The sequence below is a fragment of the Ostrinia furnacalis genome, unplaced genomic scaffold (assembly GCF_004193835.3).
Source record: "Ostrinia furnacalis isolate ACB-3 unplaced genomic scaffold, ASM419383v2 OfSCF1226, whole genome shotgun sequence".
Lineage (NCBI taxonomy): Eukaryota > Metazoa > Arthropoda > Insecta > Lepidoptera > Crambidae > Ostrinia > Ostrinia furnacalis.
This window is the reverse complement of record NW_021131465.1, coordinates 553686-571054: the sequence shown is the minus strand read 5'-3', so window position 1 is coordinate 571054 and position 17369 is coordinate 553686. Positions and strand designations below refer to the sequence as shown.

The following is a 17369-nucleotide window of genomic DNA, read 5'->3' as shown; positions in this document are numbered from 1 at the left end:
CAGGGTTGCTTGATTTAAATCAAGTTGATTTAAATCATGATTTAAATCACGATTTATATTGCATGATTTTTTTAATAAAAATCACTGATTTAAATCAAATGCCAAAAATGGAATTAATGAAAGGCTGGGACTTTATATTAATCAACTGTAATGTTCGAAAACAATGTTAAATAATAGGTGTTAATGTATGAAATTGATGTTTTGAATAGAGAATCAGAAAAAAATATTTTTTCCGTACAAACATGTTTGCGATTTTTTAGATAACCACACAATTTATTTTTTTTGGTGGTGTTGCCAGCTCTATACATCAATTCTACGTAAATAAAAATGTTTTCCGTAAGAAAAACTAAAGAAATGATCGCAAAACGTAATAAAAATCGTAAATATCAAATAAATCAAAAAAATCGTGATTTTTTCTTAAAAATCTGATTTTTTTGATTAAAATAAATAAATCATGATTTTTTTCCACCCTGCTGGCGACTGCTTGACCTAACGATGAAAATTCACCGTGCTGTCGACCGCCCGAATCAGTTGCAACTGCTCGAGCGGTTCGTGTATGTGCGTCCATAGAACTCTGCAGTTCACTGTGCAGTCGCAGCTTGAAGCTGTCGACTCTGACTGCTTCAAGCGGTCCGTGTATTGCCGGCCTAAGAGCGCGTACGCAGTGCGCCCGCTTATAAGTACGCGGCCGCGCACGTTGTACATACATTTTGAGATACAAAACCGCGTACTTGGCGCCCGCGCGCGCAATATTTAATTTTAGCGGAGGCCTTTAAGGGGTTATTGTTATTATTAAAACTGATCTACACTGAAAATCGGCCCACTTACGTTTTACAGGAAAACTCGTTTCTACTGACACAATCATGGTGCCCCAACAATATTGGTGTTACTTCAAAGTTCAAAGCCCAATAAATATCCATAAAGAAAAACACATTTAATTTCTTAATGAACGATTAACATTTATAGAATAAATGTGACTTGAAAAAAGACCTCACTTGGCTCACCTCTGGGATCAATTAGACCAATTTTTATGGTTATAAAACCAAATAACGATCTCACGTGTCCTCTTTAACAGATGGATAGCGATTAATCCCAACTTAACAGTATTATAACCATAAAAGTTGGCTCAAGCGTAACTACCTATTTTTGGAAGAAGTGACTCTGGATCCTTCTAAAGACACATTTTTGGGGTAAAAACCTTTCCTTTAATGAAATGAACTTTAGAACTAGGCTTTCAAATGGTGCCAACATTTGTGGGAAGTGGGAATGCATACGTTTGAAAGTGCTTGTCGCGGGAGGGTCGATTTATTTGATGTCGAGTGTAGTTTTTGATTTTTGCGTTAATTTTTCTATGCGGTATTGATCAAAACTACATAATGTATTTATAAATTGGTACAAATTCTGAACTTACCGTTGTGCTTGATGGTGTGCGAGCGCGGCTTGTGGAAGCGCGGCCGGATGTCGGACTCGCGATCGGGCTCGGCGTCGTCGGCGTCGTCGTCGCGGTCGCCGCGCAGCAGGATCACGTCCATCTCCGAGTAGCGCATCCCACGCACCAGCACCGGCAGCAGAGCCGGCAGGCGCGGGCCCAGCACCTGAGATTGAAATAGAAATAGAAAAACCTTTATTTGACACGAAAACAAATGAAAATGAACAATAAAAGAAGAGAAAACACAAAAAAAAAGCAACATTAAACACACAACATTACATTATACAATACATAAATCTCGTGCCAAAAAGGCCCCCGCTCAGTATTAATCGAAACGCGCGTGTACAAGTGTCTCGACACTGGTTTTTAGCGGGTGCCTCTTATATTTGGCATCACATAGCTGTGTAAATAAGACTTACTTTCCTAATAACAATTTTTAGCTATTAGTCGCTTCTCACACTAAATCTACACTAATATTATAAAGAGGAAAACTTTGTTTGTTTGTTTGGTTGTAATGAATAGACTCAAAAACTACTGGACTGTTTTTAAAAATTCTTTCACCATTCGTAAGCTATATTATCCACGAGTAATAGGCTAAATTTTATTTTGGAAAAAAATAGGGTTCCGTTAAATATGTAGATTATGTAGTCCACGCGCGCGAAGCCGCGGGCGGAAAGCTAGTTTAAACAAACAACTTAAAAAAATCGAACTGCCTAAGGCGAATTCGTGGGTTCAATTCCCGCCTTTTTTTACTTTTCAACATAGACCAAGGCTGCTCAACCCCAGGGTGGCCCTCGAAAGAATTCTAAGTGGTCTGCGCAAGTATGGTTTGAAAATACGCACCAAATCCAAAAAAAGTTTTTATTGCGCTTGTCTTGAGAGTAACTGAAATTTATGTAAGTGGCCCGTCGTTAACGACTGAATCCTTTATTGCGCTTGTCTTGAGAGTAACTGAAATTTATGTAAGTGGCCCGTCGTTAACGACTGAATCCACTGTTTGGCCGGACTCTTCAAAAGATTGAGCAGCCTTGACTTAAGACTAACTACAAGACTATGCTCTTTGAGAACCTACTTACAAAAAAATAATGATTTTATGACTTAAAAAATTTTTTCATTTACAACCTAGACCTTACCTAAACTGATATCTTTCCTAGTTTACTAGTACTATGTGCTTCCAGCTACTTTCACTAGGTTATTGGTCATCTAAGTGGGAACCTACAATAGGTTCGACTTCTGATGTGTTTGAGAAAGATACCTTTGTATTGGGGTTAATAGCAAAGTGTGATTACTAATCACATTCATGCTTTTTTCTGCACTCAAGACAAAATTAATACAGCCATGTAAATCTTTATGTCAAATATACAAAAAAAAAAAATTAACATTTGGTATGCAGTACAGTATGCATAAATCAATACTTGAATATAGCAATATGTAGAAGACTTATTATTTACCTCTCTGCAGACATTTTGTTCAGCAAGAGACAGCCAAAATTCACAGGCCTCCAAGGCAACACCTTCTTCGGCATCTTGAGTGCGAAGTAACATGTACTAAAACAGATAATAAATATATTAATTATACACACATACTACATTGCAAATTTGCAACGTAGCACAAGTTACAATAGATAGTTACCTCTATAATGTTGGGTAGATGTGGTATGAGTCTATCAAGTCGCACTTCCAGCAGAAGTACCAAAGCATGACAAACATTTTTCCTTACATCTGGATCTTCATCTGCTGCTAGATGGAACAAATTCTAAAACAAAAAACAATATTAGTGCTGCTCAAATAAGACAAGATCTAATTCAAATAAACTCAATACATACCTCAATGAAGGAATCTATGTGTAGCATAAGTGCTTGTGTACGTCCCATAATAAAGTAATTCACACAGGCAATAGCATGACATCTGATTTTTGGAGATGAATGCCTAAAGAACTGCAGGAATTTTGGAATCAAAACATTCAGAGGCCTATTTAATGCATCACTATCCAGTAGCTCTGCTGTATCCTCACATATTTTTTGCAAAGCTCCAAATGCTCCCTAAAATAATGTAAACAAAAATCAGTACTACATCAAATCAAAATAGCTAGAAATTGATAAAAAAGTAGCTATAATAATATGCATTTTTGTAACTAATATCAAATTTATAATACACTAGCTGACCCGGCGAACTTCGTACCGCCTTAGCGTAGAGATTTTCTTTATATTTTTTTCCGTAAGAACCATCCTTGGACTTCCACAAACATTAAAAAAAAAGAATTATCGAAATCGGTTCAGCCGTTCACACGTGATGCCGTGACAACGCGAAACGGGTTTCATTTTTATATATANNNNTTTATAATACATTTTCAGGGAAATATTCTTACCTCACAAACATTATAGTCCTGAGAGTCAAGCATTTGACACAGGGCTGGTAAGAGTTCTGGCCATGAGGTTAGTTCACCTTTGCTGGCAATAGTGGTGATAATAATGCCAACAGTAGCTCGGATGAGTGGTGATGGGTCTCCAACTGCTGATAGGCATTCCCTTTTGATAAATTCTGCTACTTCAGGCAAAAAGCTATTGTAGTGAGCTTTTACATTGTTTTTCAAAATCAAGCCACTGAGAGACCTTGTTGGTTCCTCCTCAGTGACTAATTTAGTCAATACGAAAATCAAATAGTTGTTGAAATCCGGATATTTGTTGAGTTCTTCCAATTTCTGGGATTATTTGTAAGGAAAATATCAATAAAAGCTGTCAATAAGTGTCATGTCGGAAAAATCGATTATAACGTGAGCGTCGAGATGCGACGCTAACATTGTGAATATGTTTTATGCAATAATTATGATACAAAATTAGCCTAATACAAAAAGCAAATAACATTGAGCGTAAGAAATACGAGAAAAGACGGTTAGGGACATAAAAAATATCCACGCCGATCAAATGTATCGACATGAAAATTGCAAAGGATACTTGTTGAACAGCTCTTTGGGTTGCTGTGTCTGGTGATTGCGACTCCTTAAGAAGTGTTAATATCTGTCGCAATCCTTCTTGTTCAGGTTTCCACTCCATTTTCATAATAATTCCACAAAACGGTTCTAAAATCACTCGGTCCCGTAAAGATCAACCATGCCAAAATTTTCCAGTTGCCAGTTGAAAAAAAAAGGGTGCCTATTCCTAAAAGTCATTGATTGATTTTGTCACATTGAAATTTTATTTAATTATAAACATATCTTTGATATCATCCTTGGAAAGTCCTAATCGCTAGAAAAGATCTCGATAGCGTATTAGATGGCTTTTTGCCACTCTTATTTTCTTATTACAACGTAATATTTTTTATGAATTTCTAAAACCGGTTGACTATGCGGTATGTCGATATGTATAGATAGAGATGGGTTTCCACCCGGGTAAAAACCCACATGAGGGTAAAAACCCAATAAAAACCCGTTTCATTCCACCCGTGGGTGTTTACACCGGGTGAAAACAAATAATTTTATAATTATTTCAATTGGTATCTTTTCTTTATTTTTATTGAATTTTTCTCATTTAAGTTTATTGATTAATACTATGTATAGAACGTCACCATGAAGCTACAGACAAAAATCTTAAAAAAAAAATCTTTTATAAATCTTTTTATCTTTAGCTTCATGAACGTCACTAATATTGTCCTTTGTCTATAGTTCCAAAATACTGAACTGTCCTATCGATGACATTGACAGCGGGGCGCCACCGTCAATACCGAATCGCTGGTTCCGATTTTTGCCATGTAGGAAACCATATAGTTGAACGATGGTAGCGCCCCCCTGTCATTGAGTTTGGCGGGACAGTTCAGCGTGGGTCATCTATATGCTCTGTTCGAGCTGTCACTGTCACTGTCAGAATCAAAATTTCAAAATACCATGCCATGCCAGCGCAAAGTGTGAGGTTATTGTGTTTATTTTAATTTATTTATTACTGACCCTAAAACACATTTGTCATCATGCCGAAAGTAAAAGCTGAGAAAAAGTCGCGGATCCATAATGAGGTCGCCAAACAAGGTACATTTAAAAGGAAAATCTACAAATTATGTGAAAGCAATTTGGTTTTAGATTTTATTTTTGTAACTTTTGAATCATTGGTTATAGGTATCCAGTTCAATAAGGATTTCGGTCAACATATCCTAAAGAATCCACTCATTATTACTTCTATGCTTGACAAAGCTGGTTTGAGGCCTACAGATGTTGCTCTTGAAATTGGTCCTGGTACTGGTAACATGACCATCAAGCTACTGGATAGAGTTAAAAAAGTTGTTGCGTGCGAAATAGATACAAGGTATATTCCTATAATTTCATGTTATTGATCTATATTTTTTCCTGGAAGTCTAAAAAAAGTTTACAGTCACTTTCACTGCTTTCAGATTGGTGGCTGAGCTCCAAAAGCGTGTACAGGGTACTCCATACCAGGCTAAACTACAAATACTTGTAGGGGATGTGCTCAAAACTGAGCTGCCTTTCTTTGATATTTGTGTTGCAAACATACCATACCAGATCAGTTCTCCTTTAGTTTTTAAACTATTACTACATAGGCCTTTCTTCAGATGCGCTGTGGTCATGTTCCAGAAAGAATTTGCGCAGCGCTTAGTTGCCAAACCAGGAGATAAACTTTACTGTAGGTTGTCAATAAATACTCAATTATTGGCTCGTGTTGACATGTTGATGAAGGTAATCAAGTTAATTTCAGTAAACCTAATCAGTGCTTGAAGATAATGGACAATATTAATAACTACATTATTGTTACAGGTTGGCAAGAATAATTTCAGACCACCACCTAAAGTTGAATCCAGTGTAGTTAGAATTGAACCCAGAAATCCTCCACCACCTATTAATTTTGTTGAATGGGATGGCCTGACAAGAATAGCATTTGTAAGAAAAAATAAAACCCTATCTGCAGCTTTTAAGCATGCTACTACAATGGCAGTATTGGAGAAAAATTACAGAGTTCACTGTTCCCTGCATAATAAGGTAAAAAATATACCTATGTACTGTGATTAACCTATTAAAAAATACACTATCCATAATTAATTTTACAAATGAATTGGTTTTAGGAAATACCTGAAGATTTTGACATAAAACAGAAAGTACAAGAAATTCTAACAAATGCAGAAGCCGATCAGATGAGAGCAAGAACTATGGATGTTGATGATTTTATGAAGTTGTTACATGCGTTTAATTCAGAGGGCATACATTTTGCATAATGTACTAAGGAAAAGTCTTTATTATAAATAAAATTTATTTACTAAACAATTTACATAATCTTTGTTGTATTACTGTAAGACACTGCAAGACATCTACTGACTTAGTGTAGTTACATGTGAATCGTTAATAACTAACATTCGTCACAATGTCTATCTAGATGGTAGCCTTTTTGAAACCTCTTTCAGCATAATCTGAATCATTACACTTCTCAGATTTGTATGGAAAACCTGGCTGGCCTGGGAGAACCATCGGCTTAGTTTTCAATACTCTCCAACCACCCTTTTTAGTCCAATCCTGTAAATAGTGTGATCCAATTAATAAATTGTGTAATTACTTGATGTTACAATACAACTAGGAGCACAGCTATTTATTGTTTTATACTTACATTTCCTTGGTATTTGAAGTAGTAATGAACTGAAAGGACGCCTAATGCAATAAGTCCAAGTTTCCCAGTGATATACCTGTAATTTATAGCTCTTTCTTTTCCCTGCAAAAAGGCAAATTTCAAACATTGTTATAATTATCCAATTCCATGGAAATACAAAGTATGTAGGTTATTATTATGTAATCATACCAAAACGGGCGTAAGTTTAGTATACAAAGTGTCCAAAGGGTAGCGGTAGAAACGGCGAATGGGATTGGTACGTTCTCTCCAGTACTCTTCAACGTGTACGGGCTCGTTAGAGGCCAAAACTTGATCTTGCAACCACTGCTTACGCCAAGCCCTTTCGGCATCAGTCATGCCAATGCACCGTTCTCTTTCAATTGCCACACGACCAGCAATGGCCATGGGCTTTACACCCGCTGTTTGAGCCATATTGAGAATAAATCTCTGTTATTATTGTAAGCGAATATCACAAATGTAAAGCAAAGCGAGATCCATTCACACTGCTGTTTTTGACAGGTTTGATTTGATGACATTTGACTTTTTCTCACTTTTTGCGTGATTATAACAAAGACATAAAGTTAATTCTGCTTTGAATTAAACAATATTATAAAAACCGGTTATTTCGTAAGGAGTGAAACTATCACGTCACTTTTTTTAATAAAATTTGTCTAGGGGACAGACAACAATGTCGCAAAACCACTTTGCATTTTATATCCCCAAGCCCAAGAGTACAAGAAAATAAGTAAGATAGAAAGAGAGGGGAGGACATGACATGACCACCATGATGCTATCACGTAAAAGTCTACTCCAGTTTCCTTTTTTCTCTAAGTATCAGAATAAACTGAAAGATGTATCCAGAGCCCCGATTACGGTAACTTTTAACGTCAACAATCCAGACACGCTTCTCGATTCTGCGATACGATTGGTCGTTCAACAGCGTACGTCAGCTGTTTTGACCAATCGTATCGCACAATCGAGAAGCGTGTCTGGATTGTTGACGTTAAAAGTTACCGTAATCGGGGCTCAGACCTGTGATCCAGACGTAAACTTAAAAAAAAAAAACGATTTCCGGTGTTCCCCTGACAAGTGACAGACGTCAAAGGGAAACGTCAAATTATTTCCGAAAGGTTTTGTGCAGCTTTGGTTGGTGCATTTTGATAATAATTTGTAGATTTTATTTAACAATCAGTGTATCCATTTTGGAATTTACCTGTGTGTATACGTAACTGATTTTTTTGCAGTAATACGGGTCAGGAATTAAGTCACTTTAACAAATCCAAAATGCCTCGATTTCACAAAGTAGAAATCAACAAAACGGAATGGATCGTGCCAGAACGGTACCAAATGCTAACGCCTGTGGGTTCCGGTGCTTACGGTCAGGTTTGGTATGTATTGTTTGTGGAAGTGCCTTAGGCGCAGTGCCAAAGTTTATTTTTATTTGTTAGAAGTTATTAAAAATGTTGCAATGTCTCATAGATTTCGGTACGTTGCCCTTGCGTAGGCGGAACTGGTTTTCTTGTTGGTCTATAATACATACTTTATTTGCAGTTCTGCATTTGATACCTTGCATAGCATGAAAGTTGCCATCAAGAAGTTGGCAAGACCCTTTCAATCAGCTGTACATGCTAAAAGGACTTACCGTGAGCTTCGTATGCTTAAACATATGAACCATGAGAATATTATTGGTAAGAAATTCCTTAAAAATATTGTAAACAAATATATAATTTTTAGGCTCTTGGATTTTTTTCTGACATTTGCATTCTGGGTTTGCAGGTCTTCTTGATGTATTTAGCCCAGAGAAGACCTTAGAAGAATTCCAGCAAGTTTACTTGGTGACCCATTTGATGGGAGCCGATTTAAACAATATAATTCGAACACAAAAACTTTCTGATGATCATGTACAGTTTTTGGTTTATCAAATATTACGTGGCTTAAAGTATATCCATTCTGCTGGAATCATTCATCGGGTAAGCAGCATACATTGTATTTTTAAATTATAGGCTATTATAAGTTCTGAACTTTTAAAAATCCGTTTTTCTGACAGGGATTATTATGAGTATTATTCCAGTTTGTAACTATGTGATATTCTAACAGGATTTGAAACCTTCAAACATAGCAGTCAATGAAGATTGTGAACTGAGAATCTTAGATTTTGGTCTAGCACGTCCTACAGAAACTGAAATGACTGGATATGTTGCTACCAGGTATGATATTTAAAATTTAAATTATAACTAAACTAAATTAAATTAACTGAGATGAAAAGTTTAATATTAGTTGCATCAACTTTGTAGATGGTATAGAGCCCCTGAGATAATGTTGAACTGGATGCACTACAATCAGACGGTAGACATCTGGTCCGTTGGCTGCATCATGGCTGAGCTGCTGACTGGCAGGACTCTGTTTCCTGGTTCTGACCGTATCCTTTTTACACATAACATACAACATTTTACACAAATTTTATATCAGGATCTACAAGTTTATTTTATGTTGTGATATTATATACATTTGGTTTCTGGGGTTACTTATAAAAGTGAAAATATTGGGCCCTTTTGAATGGGGGAAAGTGTTCTAGTTGAACTGTGTTATTATAAAAACTAATCTTAAGTTGTATTTCATGACTACTAGTCATATTACTTACAAAGTCATTAACTTCAGTATGTGCCAGTCATTATTGCAAGGTTACTTGCATAATTACTGCTGAAGCATTGTTTTTGAGAATCTGTAGTTTTATAGATAACCCCTTGATTTTTATTTGCTTTTCAACCTTAATGGACAAGACAGATATCCATCAATTGAATTTAATCATGGAGGTACTTGGAACACCAAGTCAGGAGTTCATGCAGAAAATATCTTCGGAGTCTGTAAGTAGACTTCTATATTATGGGACAATTGTGCTTATTAAATGGAGAAATACCAGTTAAAACCAATAAAATTTACTTCAATAGGTTTAGACAGTCACTATAGCAGACATAACATAGCTTTGATTAACTCGCTTTAATTGATGTGGTTTTGTCTTGTCAAACATGTGGCTTGTGTAAGTTTTGGTGCTTGTTAACCTTAACATTTGTGCGCCAGATATTGATCATCTTACAAGGATTTTATTTTTGTGCGGAAAACCTGACCAAGAAACTATCGATAAAATAATTAGTGAAGAGGTAAGAGAACTAACAATTATTAAACTAGCTTATTAATGAATTAATGCTGGTTGTACATACAGTCACTGCTATAATGACAATATTTTTAGGCTAAGCTCAAAGTACAACTCCTTTTTTTGAAATCTTGAATAGAGTGAAGTAAATAGATTCAAATCTACAGTGAATATTACATTTGAAAATAAAAAAAATACACTTTATTACATTGATGTCTGGCTCAGAATAGATTTACATAACAACCTATGAATTAATACTATGAGGGATCATTGTGAGCTAGAACAGTTGGTATGTGTCTTTGTCATTGTACTTGTCCATTTGCATATTTTTTGTTATGTACTTGTGTAGACGAGATATATATTTAGTGTATTGTGAAATCAATCTTTCCTTTGGTTTTGGATTGGATTATGATAAATGTTGAATTTTTTCTGTTATTTATTGTAAAACAAATGGCGTTAGGTGGGTTTGATTGGAGGCCAAACTAGATCCTGACTACATACAGGAGTTGTAGTAGTGGGAACAAGAGGTAGGATTAGTATAATGGAGGTCAGTCTCCTCTTCCAATTTATCAATCATTGATTTAGGTGATTCTTCATTTGCTTTTGGTTAATTAGAGAGTCCCTCCTGTAGTGGACACAAATGTCCTGAGAGCTTAGTGCGAGTTTACATGAAACGTCGTCACTAGCGAGCGCGTTAAAAATACCTAAGATATTATGATCTTGAAAGTTTCCGCTAGATGCGCTGTACAATCCGTTGTACATTGTCACTTTGTTACGCAGTCGACGTCGAATGCGTTTGACGTAAACTGACACTACGCTCCCTGATGATGACAATGATTTTGGTGTAAAGAAACGCTATTCATTGTTGGTTGGCTGCAGGCGCGGAACTACATCCAGTCGCTGCCGACGCTGAAGCGGCGCGACTTCCGCGAGGTGTTCCGCGGCGCCAACCCGCTCGCCGTCAACCTGCTGGAGCTTATGCTGGAGCTCGACGCTGACAAGTCAGTATACATACACACTTACCCCCTTACTAATAGTTGCACACTTGTTGAACACTGTTTTAAAATGGCATTTCCATACTAAACGTCAATTTAAAACACTGTTCAACGAGCGTGTATGTTTTATTAGTAAGGGTGTTAGTCTTTATTGATAAACCAATTGAAAGATCTGACTAAATTGATAAGTGGTAATTTCCCTATTATCAACTTAGGACGAAATACAATAATTAATTAATTAACGGCGGAGCAAGCGCTTTTTAAGCTTGGCGTCTATTTGTGTCCTTATTCCCTGGACATAAAGTTCAAATACAGTGAAAAAACTTATTGTTTATGAATATTCTACAGGCGCATTACGGTGGAGCAAGCGCTTTTTAAGCTTGGCGTCTGTTTGTGTCCTTATTCCCTGGACATAAGGTTCAAATACAGTGACAAAACTTATTGTTTATGAATATTCTACAGGCGCAAGATGGCGGCGCAAGCTCTTTTTAAGCTTGGCGTCTGTGTCCTTATTCCCTGGACATAAGGTTCAAATACAGTGACAAAACTTAATGTTCATGAATATTCTACAGGCGCATAACGGCGGAGCAAGCGCTTTTTAAGCTTGGCGTATGTTTGCGTCCTTATTCCCTGGACATAAGGTTCAAATACAGTGACAAAACTTATTGTTTATGAATATTCTACAGGCGCAAAATGGCGGAGCAAGCGCTTTTTAAGCTTGGCGTCTGTGTCCTTATTCCCTGGACATAAGGTTCAAATACAGTGACAAAACTTATTGTTCATGAATATTCTACAGGCGCATAACGGCGGAGCAAGCGCTTTTTAAGCTTGGCGTATGTTTGTGTCCTTATTCCCCGCACTTAAGGTTTAAATACAGTGACAAAACTTATTGTTTATGAACATTCTACAGGCACAAGATGGCGGCGCAAGCTCTTTTTAAGCTTGGCGTCTGTGTCCTTATTCCCTGGACTTAAGGTTCAAATACAGTGACAAAACTTATAGTTCATGAATATTCTACAGGCGCATCACGGTGGAGCAAACGCTTTTTAAGCTTGGCGTCTGTTTATGTCCTTATTCCCCGGACTTAAGGTTCAAATACAGTGACAAAACTTATTGTTTATGAATATTGTACAGGCGCATAACGGCGGAGCAAGCGCTTTTTAAGTTTGGCATATGTTTGCGTCCTTATTCCCTGGACATAAGGTTCAAATACAGTGACAAAACTTATTGTTCACGAATATTCTACAGGCGCAATGGAGGAGCAAGCGCTTTTTAAGCTTGGCGCATCATGTTTGCGTCCTTATTCCCTGGACTTAAGGTCCAAATACAGTAACTTTGAACTTACCGCATTTATAGGCGCATAACGGCGGAGCAAGCGCTCGCGCACGAGTACCTGGCGCAGTACGCGGACCCCACGGACGAGCCCGACTCCGTGCCCTACGACCAGAGCTTCGAGGACATGGACCTGCCCGTCGACAAGTGGAAGGGTAGCGCACACATATTTACTGTTTTTACTTAAATTTAGGCCCAGAACACACGGTGAAACGCAATAAGGGTTTTCGCGATTGAAAAATCCGCCAGATGGCAATAGCTACGTAGGCGTGAGGTCCAAATGCTGCATGATTAATTATTTTTGAAATGACATTGACAAATATGTCAAAATCCACCAATCACGCAGCATTTGGACCTCGCGTCTACGTATTGCCATCTGGCGGATTTTTCAATCGCAAAAACCCTCATTGCGTTTTTCCGTGTGTTCTGGGCCTTATCGTTCGTTTCAGCCAAGTGACGTCCACTGCTGGATAAAAGCCTCCCCCAAGGTTTTAAAGGTCGCTGCCCGCATCCAGGCTCTTCCCGCGACCCTTACCAGATCGTCGGTCCACCTAGTAGGAGGCCTGCCCACGCTAAGTCTTCCAGACCGTGGTCGCCACTCGAGAACTTTTCTGCCATCGTCTCTACGTGCTATGTGCCCCGCCCACTGCCACTTGATTTTAGCAATTCTGCGAGGTATGTCGATCACCTTGGTTCTCCTGCGGATCCGGTTGGCTGAACGATCTTAAACTTGTATCTTTTTGCTTCATCAGCTTGACTATAGTGAGTCGCACCAGCGCGGCGCGGCGGCTATTCACGACAACTTTATTCGAAGTTTCGAATTTTTCTGTACCTATCACGCTAAGCGAAATGCCAGCATGCTTGCCAAAGTGATACACCAGAAACAGAGAGCAGAAATAACAGGAGTGGAACTGACAGGCAATCCCCTCTAGCAATGTAAGTAGACCAGTGGTTCAGTCAGTTTATAAAAACTAGTTGCAGCGCCACCAATGACATATTCCAAATGTCACTATTGAAGAGTAACGTGCTGCGATAAAAATGGTGAATTGCAGTGTTTTTAATTGTAAGAAGAGATCTGAAACATCAAATCTTGAAAAGGACAACATTACATTTGATCGGTAAATATTATTTTATTTATTTCACATTAATTAATACACTAAATTTGCAAAAAACTAAATTTCTAGAAGTGTTGCGACTGGAATGACTGGAAAGCAAAAATTCCTAATTGTGTAATATTTTAAGGATAGTGTACTTATAACAATATAATCGAAATTCTATGCAAACAATTTGATACTGCCAATAGGTGTTCTCTTTTATGATATTTGTTAGTATTAACTCAGAAAAACTAAATAACAGGTAGGTATTGCGTGTACATCGAAATGATCTTCATAGCAATGTCTTGTAGCCTAGGGAGAGTGAATCTGCCTCAGCTATACCTTATTGTTAGAAGTAAATAAATTAATACTTATACATTTTTATATTTTACTTGGAAGAAGATATGACTCTAACAACACTTATGAACACTTTATTTGAATAAATCGCCAAATATACCACCGCGGAGACCCCAAACGCGTCTCTGCGTTCCATTGAATCGTATGAGCGTATGGATTTTTTGCGTTATTTTTCACAATTTCTATTTTTAAAAATTACCTATCGATAGCTTACTTTATTCTGATGAATAAATGTCATTACAAGTTTTTCTCTAAAACTGATAGTTTGGCTAGAAAAAAATATTTTCTATCCACGCAGTACGCCGGCAGCGTTCGGATCGGATATAATGACGTCATCGTCCCCGCGCCGGGCGGTCAGTGAACTTTTTTAGTAATTTGGCCATAACTTCGTCAATTTTTGTCGTAGAACAAAAATTTTTGGACTGTGTATTAAGGATTTCTTAGCCCTATAAATCTGCATTCACAGCTAAAAATCGAAATGATCCTCATTTCCCTATTATCAACTTAGGACGAAATACAATAATTAATTAATTAACGGCGGAGCAAGCGCTTTTTAAGCTTGGCGTCTGTTTATGTCCTTATTCCCCGGACTTAAGGTTCAAATACAGTGACAAAACTTATTATGTATGAATATTCTACAGGCGCAAATGGCGGAGCAAGCTCTTTTTAAGCATGGCGTCTATTTGTGTCCTTATTCCCGGGACATAAGGTTCAAATACAGTGACAAAACTTATTGTTTATGAATATTCTACAGACGCATAACGGCGGAGCAAGCGCTTTATAAGCTTGGCGTCTATCTCCTTATTCCCTGTAATAAATACAAATACAGTAACTTTGAACTTACCGCATTTATAGGCGCATAACGGCGGAGCAGGCGCTCGCGCACGAGTACCTGGCGCAGTACGCGGACCCCACGGACGAGCCCGACTCCGTGCCCTACGACCAGAGCTTCGAGGACATGGACCTGCCCGTCGACAAGTGGAAGGGTGAGCGCACACATATTATTTACTGTTTTTACTTAAACTTATATCTTTACAGCTCGACTATTAATAGCGAGTCGCACCAGCGCGGCGCGGCGGCTATTCACGACAACTTTATTCGAAGTTTCGAATTTTTCTGTACCTATCACGCTAAGCGAAATGCCAGCATGCTTGCCAAAGTGATACACCAGAAACATCTACTTTACAGTAGATAGATATCTAAAAAGGAAGACTGTCTACTTGTGCTACTTCATCTTCACAGCAGTCGGTGTGTTTTAATCTTCTTGATTTCGCACTATGATTTTCATTTGCATCCATACCATATTCAGTATTCTTGTATTTTATTCAAGCCTACAAAAAGTAACTAACTGGACCGTTTTCAAGTTGAGTCAAACTCGTCCGAAAAGAAATAACTTCGAGAAGCATGTCATATGTGCTATTTCTTGGATATTCCTTGCGCCCCCGCCCATAGACAAATGAGCGTATTTACAAAGATAGCTTTTTTAAACTACGATTCTCTTGTTTCCAGAACTTGTATGGAAGGAAGTTGTTGAATTCAAGCCTCATCCTCAGCACATGAACACTGTAGTAGAAGTCAACCAGTCGTAATTTCAAAATGTATTCGTCGAGTATTTTGTTTGTGTATTATTATGCTTATTTTAAAACGGACCTATCAGTAAATCGGCGCATATTTTTTCTATCTGCACATTTCAAAATACAGTACACCCCAAACTTCAAAAGTTATTTACGTAAAGTGTAGACACGATACGTAATATTTAATGGGGGTTTCTTTAGAAACATTGCTGGTCAGTGTTTTTTATTTGGTCGTGAAATCTTTGTGCCGATTTATTCTAAGGTCCGATGGAGTGCTGATCCCTTACCATAATACAATTACCTGACTAAGAAAATCAATCATAATTATTATACATACATATTGTCATTTTATACCGTAACGACAGTCAATGTAAAATTTTATAAACAGTTTTATTTTGTACAAATTAATGACCAATAGATGATAAAAATTACTGTGCGTCATATTGTGCTTCACTTCAGGATTTGAAATAAAATAACACAAAGTGTTACATCAGACGCAGACCACCGATTTTTAGTTGGCCGATAGTTGGGCCCGATTTTAATTTGTATAAAGAATCGGCCAAATCAAATCGGTGTAATGTACGCATTTCCATACATGCCCATACTAATCAACTGCCCGACTAAACTATCGGCCGACGAAAAATCGATGATCTGCGCCTAGGCTTAAATTGTGCTGGTGCTAAAATTAATAATTTGCTACGTTTGCTTGTAAAAATTATATGAACTTTATTTTTTTACTGCCCATACAGGGTTTTTAATCGCCAAGGGAAATAATAATTGAGGCGTCTAGTTTCAAATCCCGCTAAAACGATTTTGATAAGATTTCGAGAAATTGAAAAAAACCGCTTATCCATATAGCTTTGGCCTTAGGCAAAAAAATATATGATACGAATTATTATTGTCATCTGGCAATACTAACAGTAATTGCTATTTATCTTTAAATTAAATATGATTTGAATTATAATGAAAACTATTTTCATTTTGGCGTATTTTGTTACGAACATTCGGTTTTAATGGGATTTGAAACGGACATGTTGTATTTTAGCGGGATTTGATAAGAGCAAATTATGAAGCAAGCACGTTATGAAAAAATCTCCATACTGATTTCGCAGTCACGTGACCAAAATACCGTGCTACCATTGGTCAATCAACTTTTAGAGGGTTTTGAAAGAAACGGACGGCGTTTTAGCGGAGTTTGTAACACAAAGTGAATTTTAAGTGCTAGTTTAGTAGTCTTTTAGTGTATTTTGATCGAAAATAATTGAACAGTATGATGAGAAAATTGCAGTAGCATCATTTAGAGATATAAACAGAAATTAGTTGCAGGAGCGTTTTAGCGGGTTTTGAAACTAGACGACTCAATTATGTGTTACGAGAGTATGTAGTAGAAAAGTTAATAATATTTACTTACGTAGATTTATTTAACGTAGTAATAGCGTGCATAACAATGGCTATAATCCTTTATTGTATTTTTAGTTTTAAGGAGCATATTTTTAGTAATTGAAAGGGTTTAATTTATATATTAATGATCTTGGAATTAAATGTATTTGCAAATTTGTACCATCACTAAGTTAAGCATAGGTATAAACGCCTAAAATATTTCCCTGTATGGGTGCGAGTATAAATGCACAATATAGGCGATACCGTAATATTTCAAGGAAGTCAATTACCTAAACGTACGAAAAATAATCAATTTGCAAAGAGTTTATATATTTGCTCAGATTTTACTTTCATATTGTCTATTAATATAATAAAGCAGTAGTATCTAGTATGTAAGAATAAAGAATATTTTATCATGTACAGATTAGGATAGTATTAACAACACACAGGAACTTTAA

At 37.1% G+C, this 17369-nt stretch overlaps 4 protein-coding genes across 9 annotated transcripts; 2 read left to right on the top strand and 2 right to left on the bottom strand.

Moving 5' to 3' along the window:
- Positions 1-1411: 1411 nt before the first annotated feature.
- Positions 1412-4574, bottom strand: Tnpo (transportin 1; the record flags this gene model as incomplete). The annotated part of the gene is made up of 6 exons (XM_028303264.1): positions 4383-4574; positions 3797-4129; positions 3255-3470; positions 3062-3184; positions 2881-2976; positions 1412-1595 (listed from the first exon to the last, which is right to left on the bottom strand). Coding segments are annotated over exons 1-6 (1057 nt in total), but the record flags the coding sequence as incomplete, so codon positions are not given.
- A 690-nt stretch (positions 4575-5264) lies between these two features.
- LOC114351920 (probable dimethyladenosine transferase) lies at positions 5265-6700 on the top strand. Its single transcript, XM_028303265.1, has 5 exons — positions 5265-5446; positions 5534-5720; positions 5806-6109; positions 6188-6409; positions 6493-6700. The coding sequence occupies exons 1-5, from the start codon at positions 5389-5391 to the stop codon at positions 6640-6642; spliced, it is 921 nt and encodes a 306-aa protein (XP_028159066.1). The 5' UTR covers positions 5265-5388; the 3' UTR covers positions 6643-6700.
- ND-B17 (NADH dehydrogenase (ubiquinone) B17 subunit) lies at positions 6664-7572 on the bottom strand. The gene is made up of 3 exons (XM_028303266.1): positions 7218-7572; positions 7029-7130; positions 6664-6937 (listed from the first exon to the last, which is right to left on the bottom strand). Exons 1-3 carry the CDS (start codon positions 7458-7460, stop codon positions 6797-6799), a joined length of 486 nt encoding a protein of 161 aa, XP_028159067.1. The 5' UTR covers positions 7461-7572; the 3' UTR covers positions 6664-6796.
- Positions 7573-8066: 494 nt separating this feature from the next.
- P38mapk (p38 map kinase) lies at positions 8067-15940 on the top strand. 6 transcript variants are annotated; one of them, XM_028303274.1, is made up of 10 exons: positions 8067-8174; positions 8273-8416; positions 8580-8716; positions 8805-8998; positions 9126-9235; positions 9323-9447; positions 10107-10186; positions 11059-11180; positions 14813-14943; positions 15467-15940. In XM_028303274.1, exons 2-10 carry the CDS (start codon positions 8313-8315, stop codon positions 15544-15546), a joined length of 1083 nt encoding a protein of 360 aa, XP_028159075.1. In that variant the 5' UTR covers positions 8067-8174; positions 8273-8312; the 3' UTR covers positions 15547-15940. The 6 variants fall into 6 exon arrangements, with proteins under 6 accessions (XP_028159075.1, XP_028159076.1, XP_028159071.1 ...); XM_028303275.1 differs by lacking the exon at positions 14813-14943 and adding an exon at positions 12531-12661; XM_028303270.1 differs by lacking the exon at positions 10107-10186 and adding an exon at positions 9813-9892.
- Positions 15941-17369: the final 1429 nt, after the last annotated feature.

Coding starts and splice junctions, on each gene's coding strand:
- ND-B17 (XM_028303266.1), bottom strand. CDS start 7,460: ATGGCTCAAACAGCGGGTGTAAAGCCCATGGCCATTGCTGGTCGTGTG. Junction 7,131..7,217: donor CTAAACTTACGCCCGTTTTG/GTATGATTACAT, acceptor GCCTTTTTGCAG/GGAAAAGAAAGAGCTATAAA. Junction 6,938..7,028: donor ACTTCAAATACCAAGGAAAT/GTAAGTATAAAA, acceptor CACTATTTACAG/GATTGGACTAAAAAGGGTGG.
- P38mapk (XM_028303274.1), top strand. CDS start 8,313: ATGCCTCGATTTCACAAAGTAGAAATCAACAAAACGGAATGGATCGTG. Junction 8,417..8,579: donor GGTGCTTACGGTCAGGTTTG/GTATGTATTGTT, acceptor CTTTATTTGCAG/TTCTGCATTTGATACCTTGC. Junction 9,448..10,106: donor TCTGTTTCCTGGTTCTGACC/GTATCCTTTTTA, acceptor TTTGTGCGCCAG/ATATTGATCATCTTACAAGG.
- LOC114351920 (XM_028303265.1), top strand. CDS start 5,389: ATGCCGAAAGTAAAAGCTGAGAAAAAGTCGCGGATCCATAATGAGGTC. Junction 5,721..5,805: donor GCGTGCGAAATAGATACAAG/GTATATTCCTAT, acceptor CACTGCTTTCAG/ATTGGTGGCTGAGCTCCAAA. Junction 6,410..6,492: donor ACTGTTCCCTGCATAATAAG/GTAAAAAATATA, acceptor AATTGGTTTTAG/GAAATACCTGAAGATTTTGA.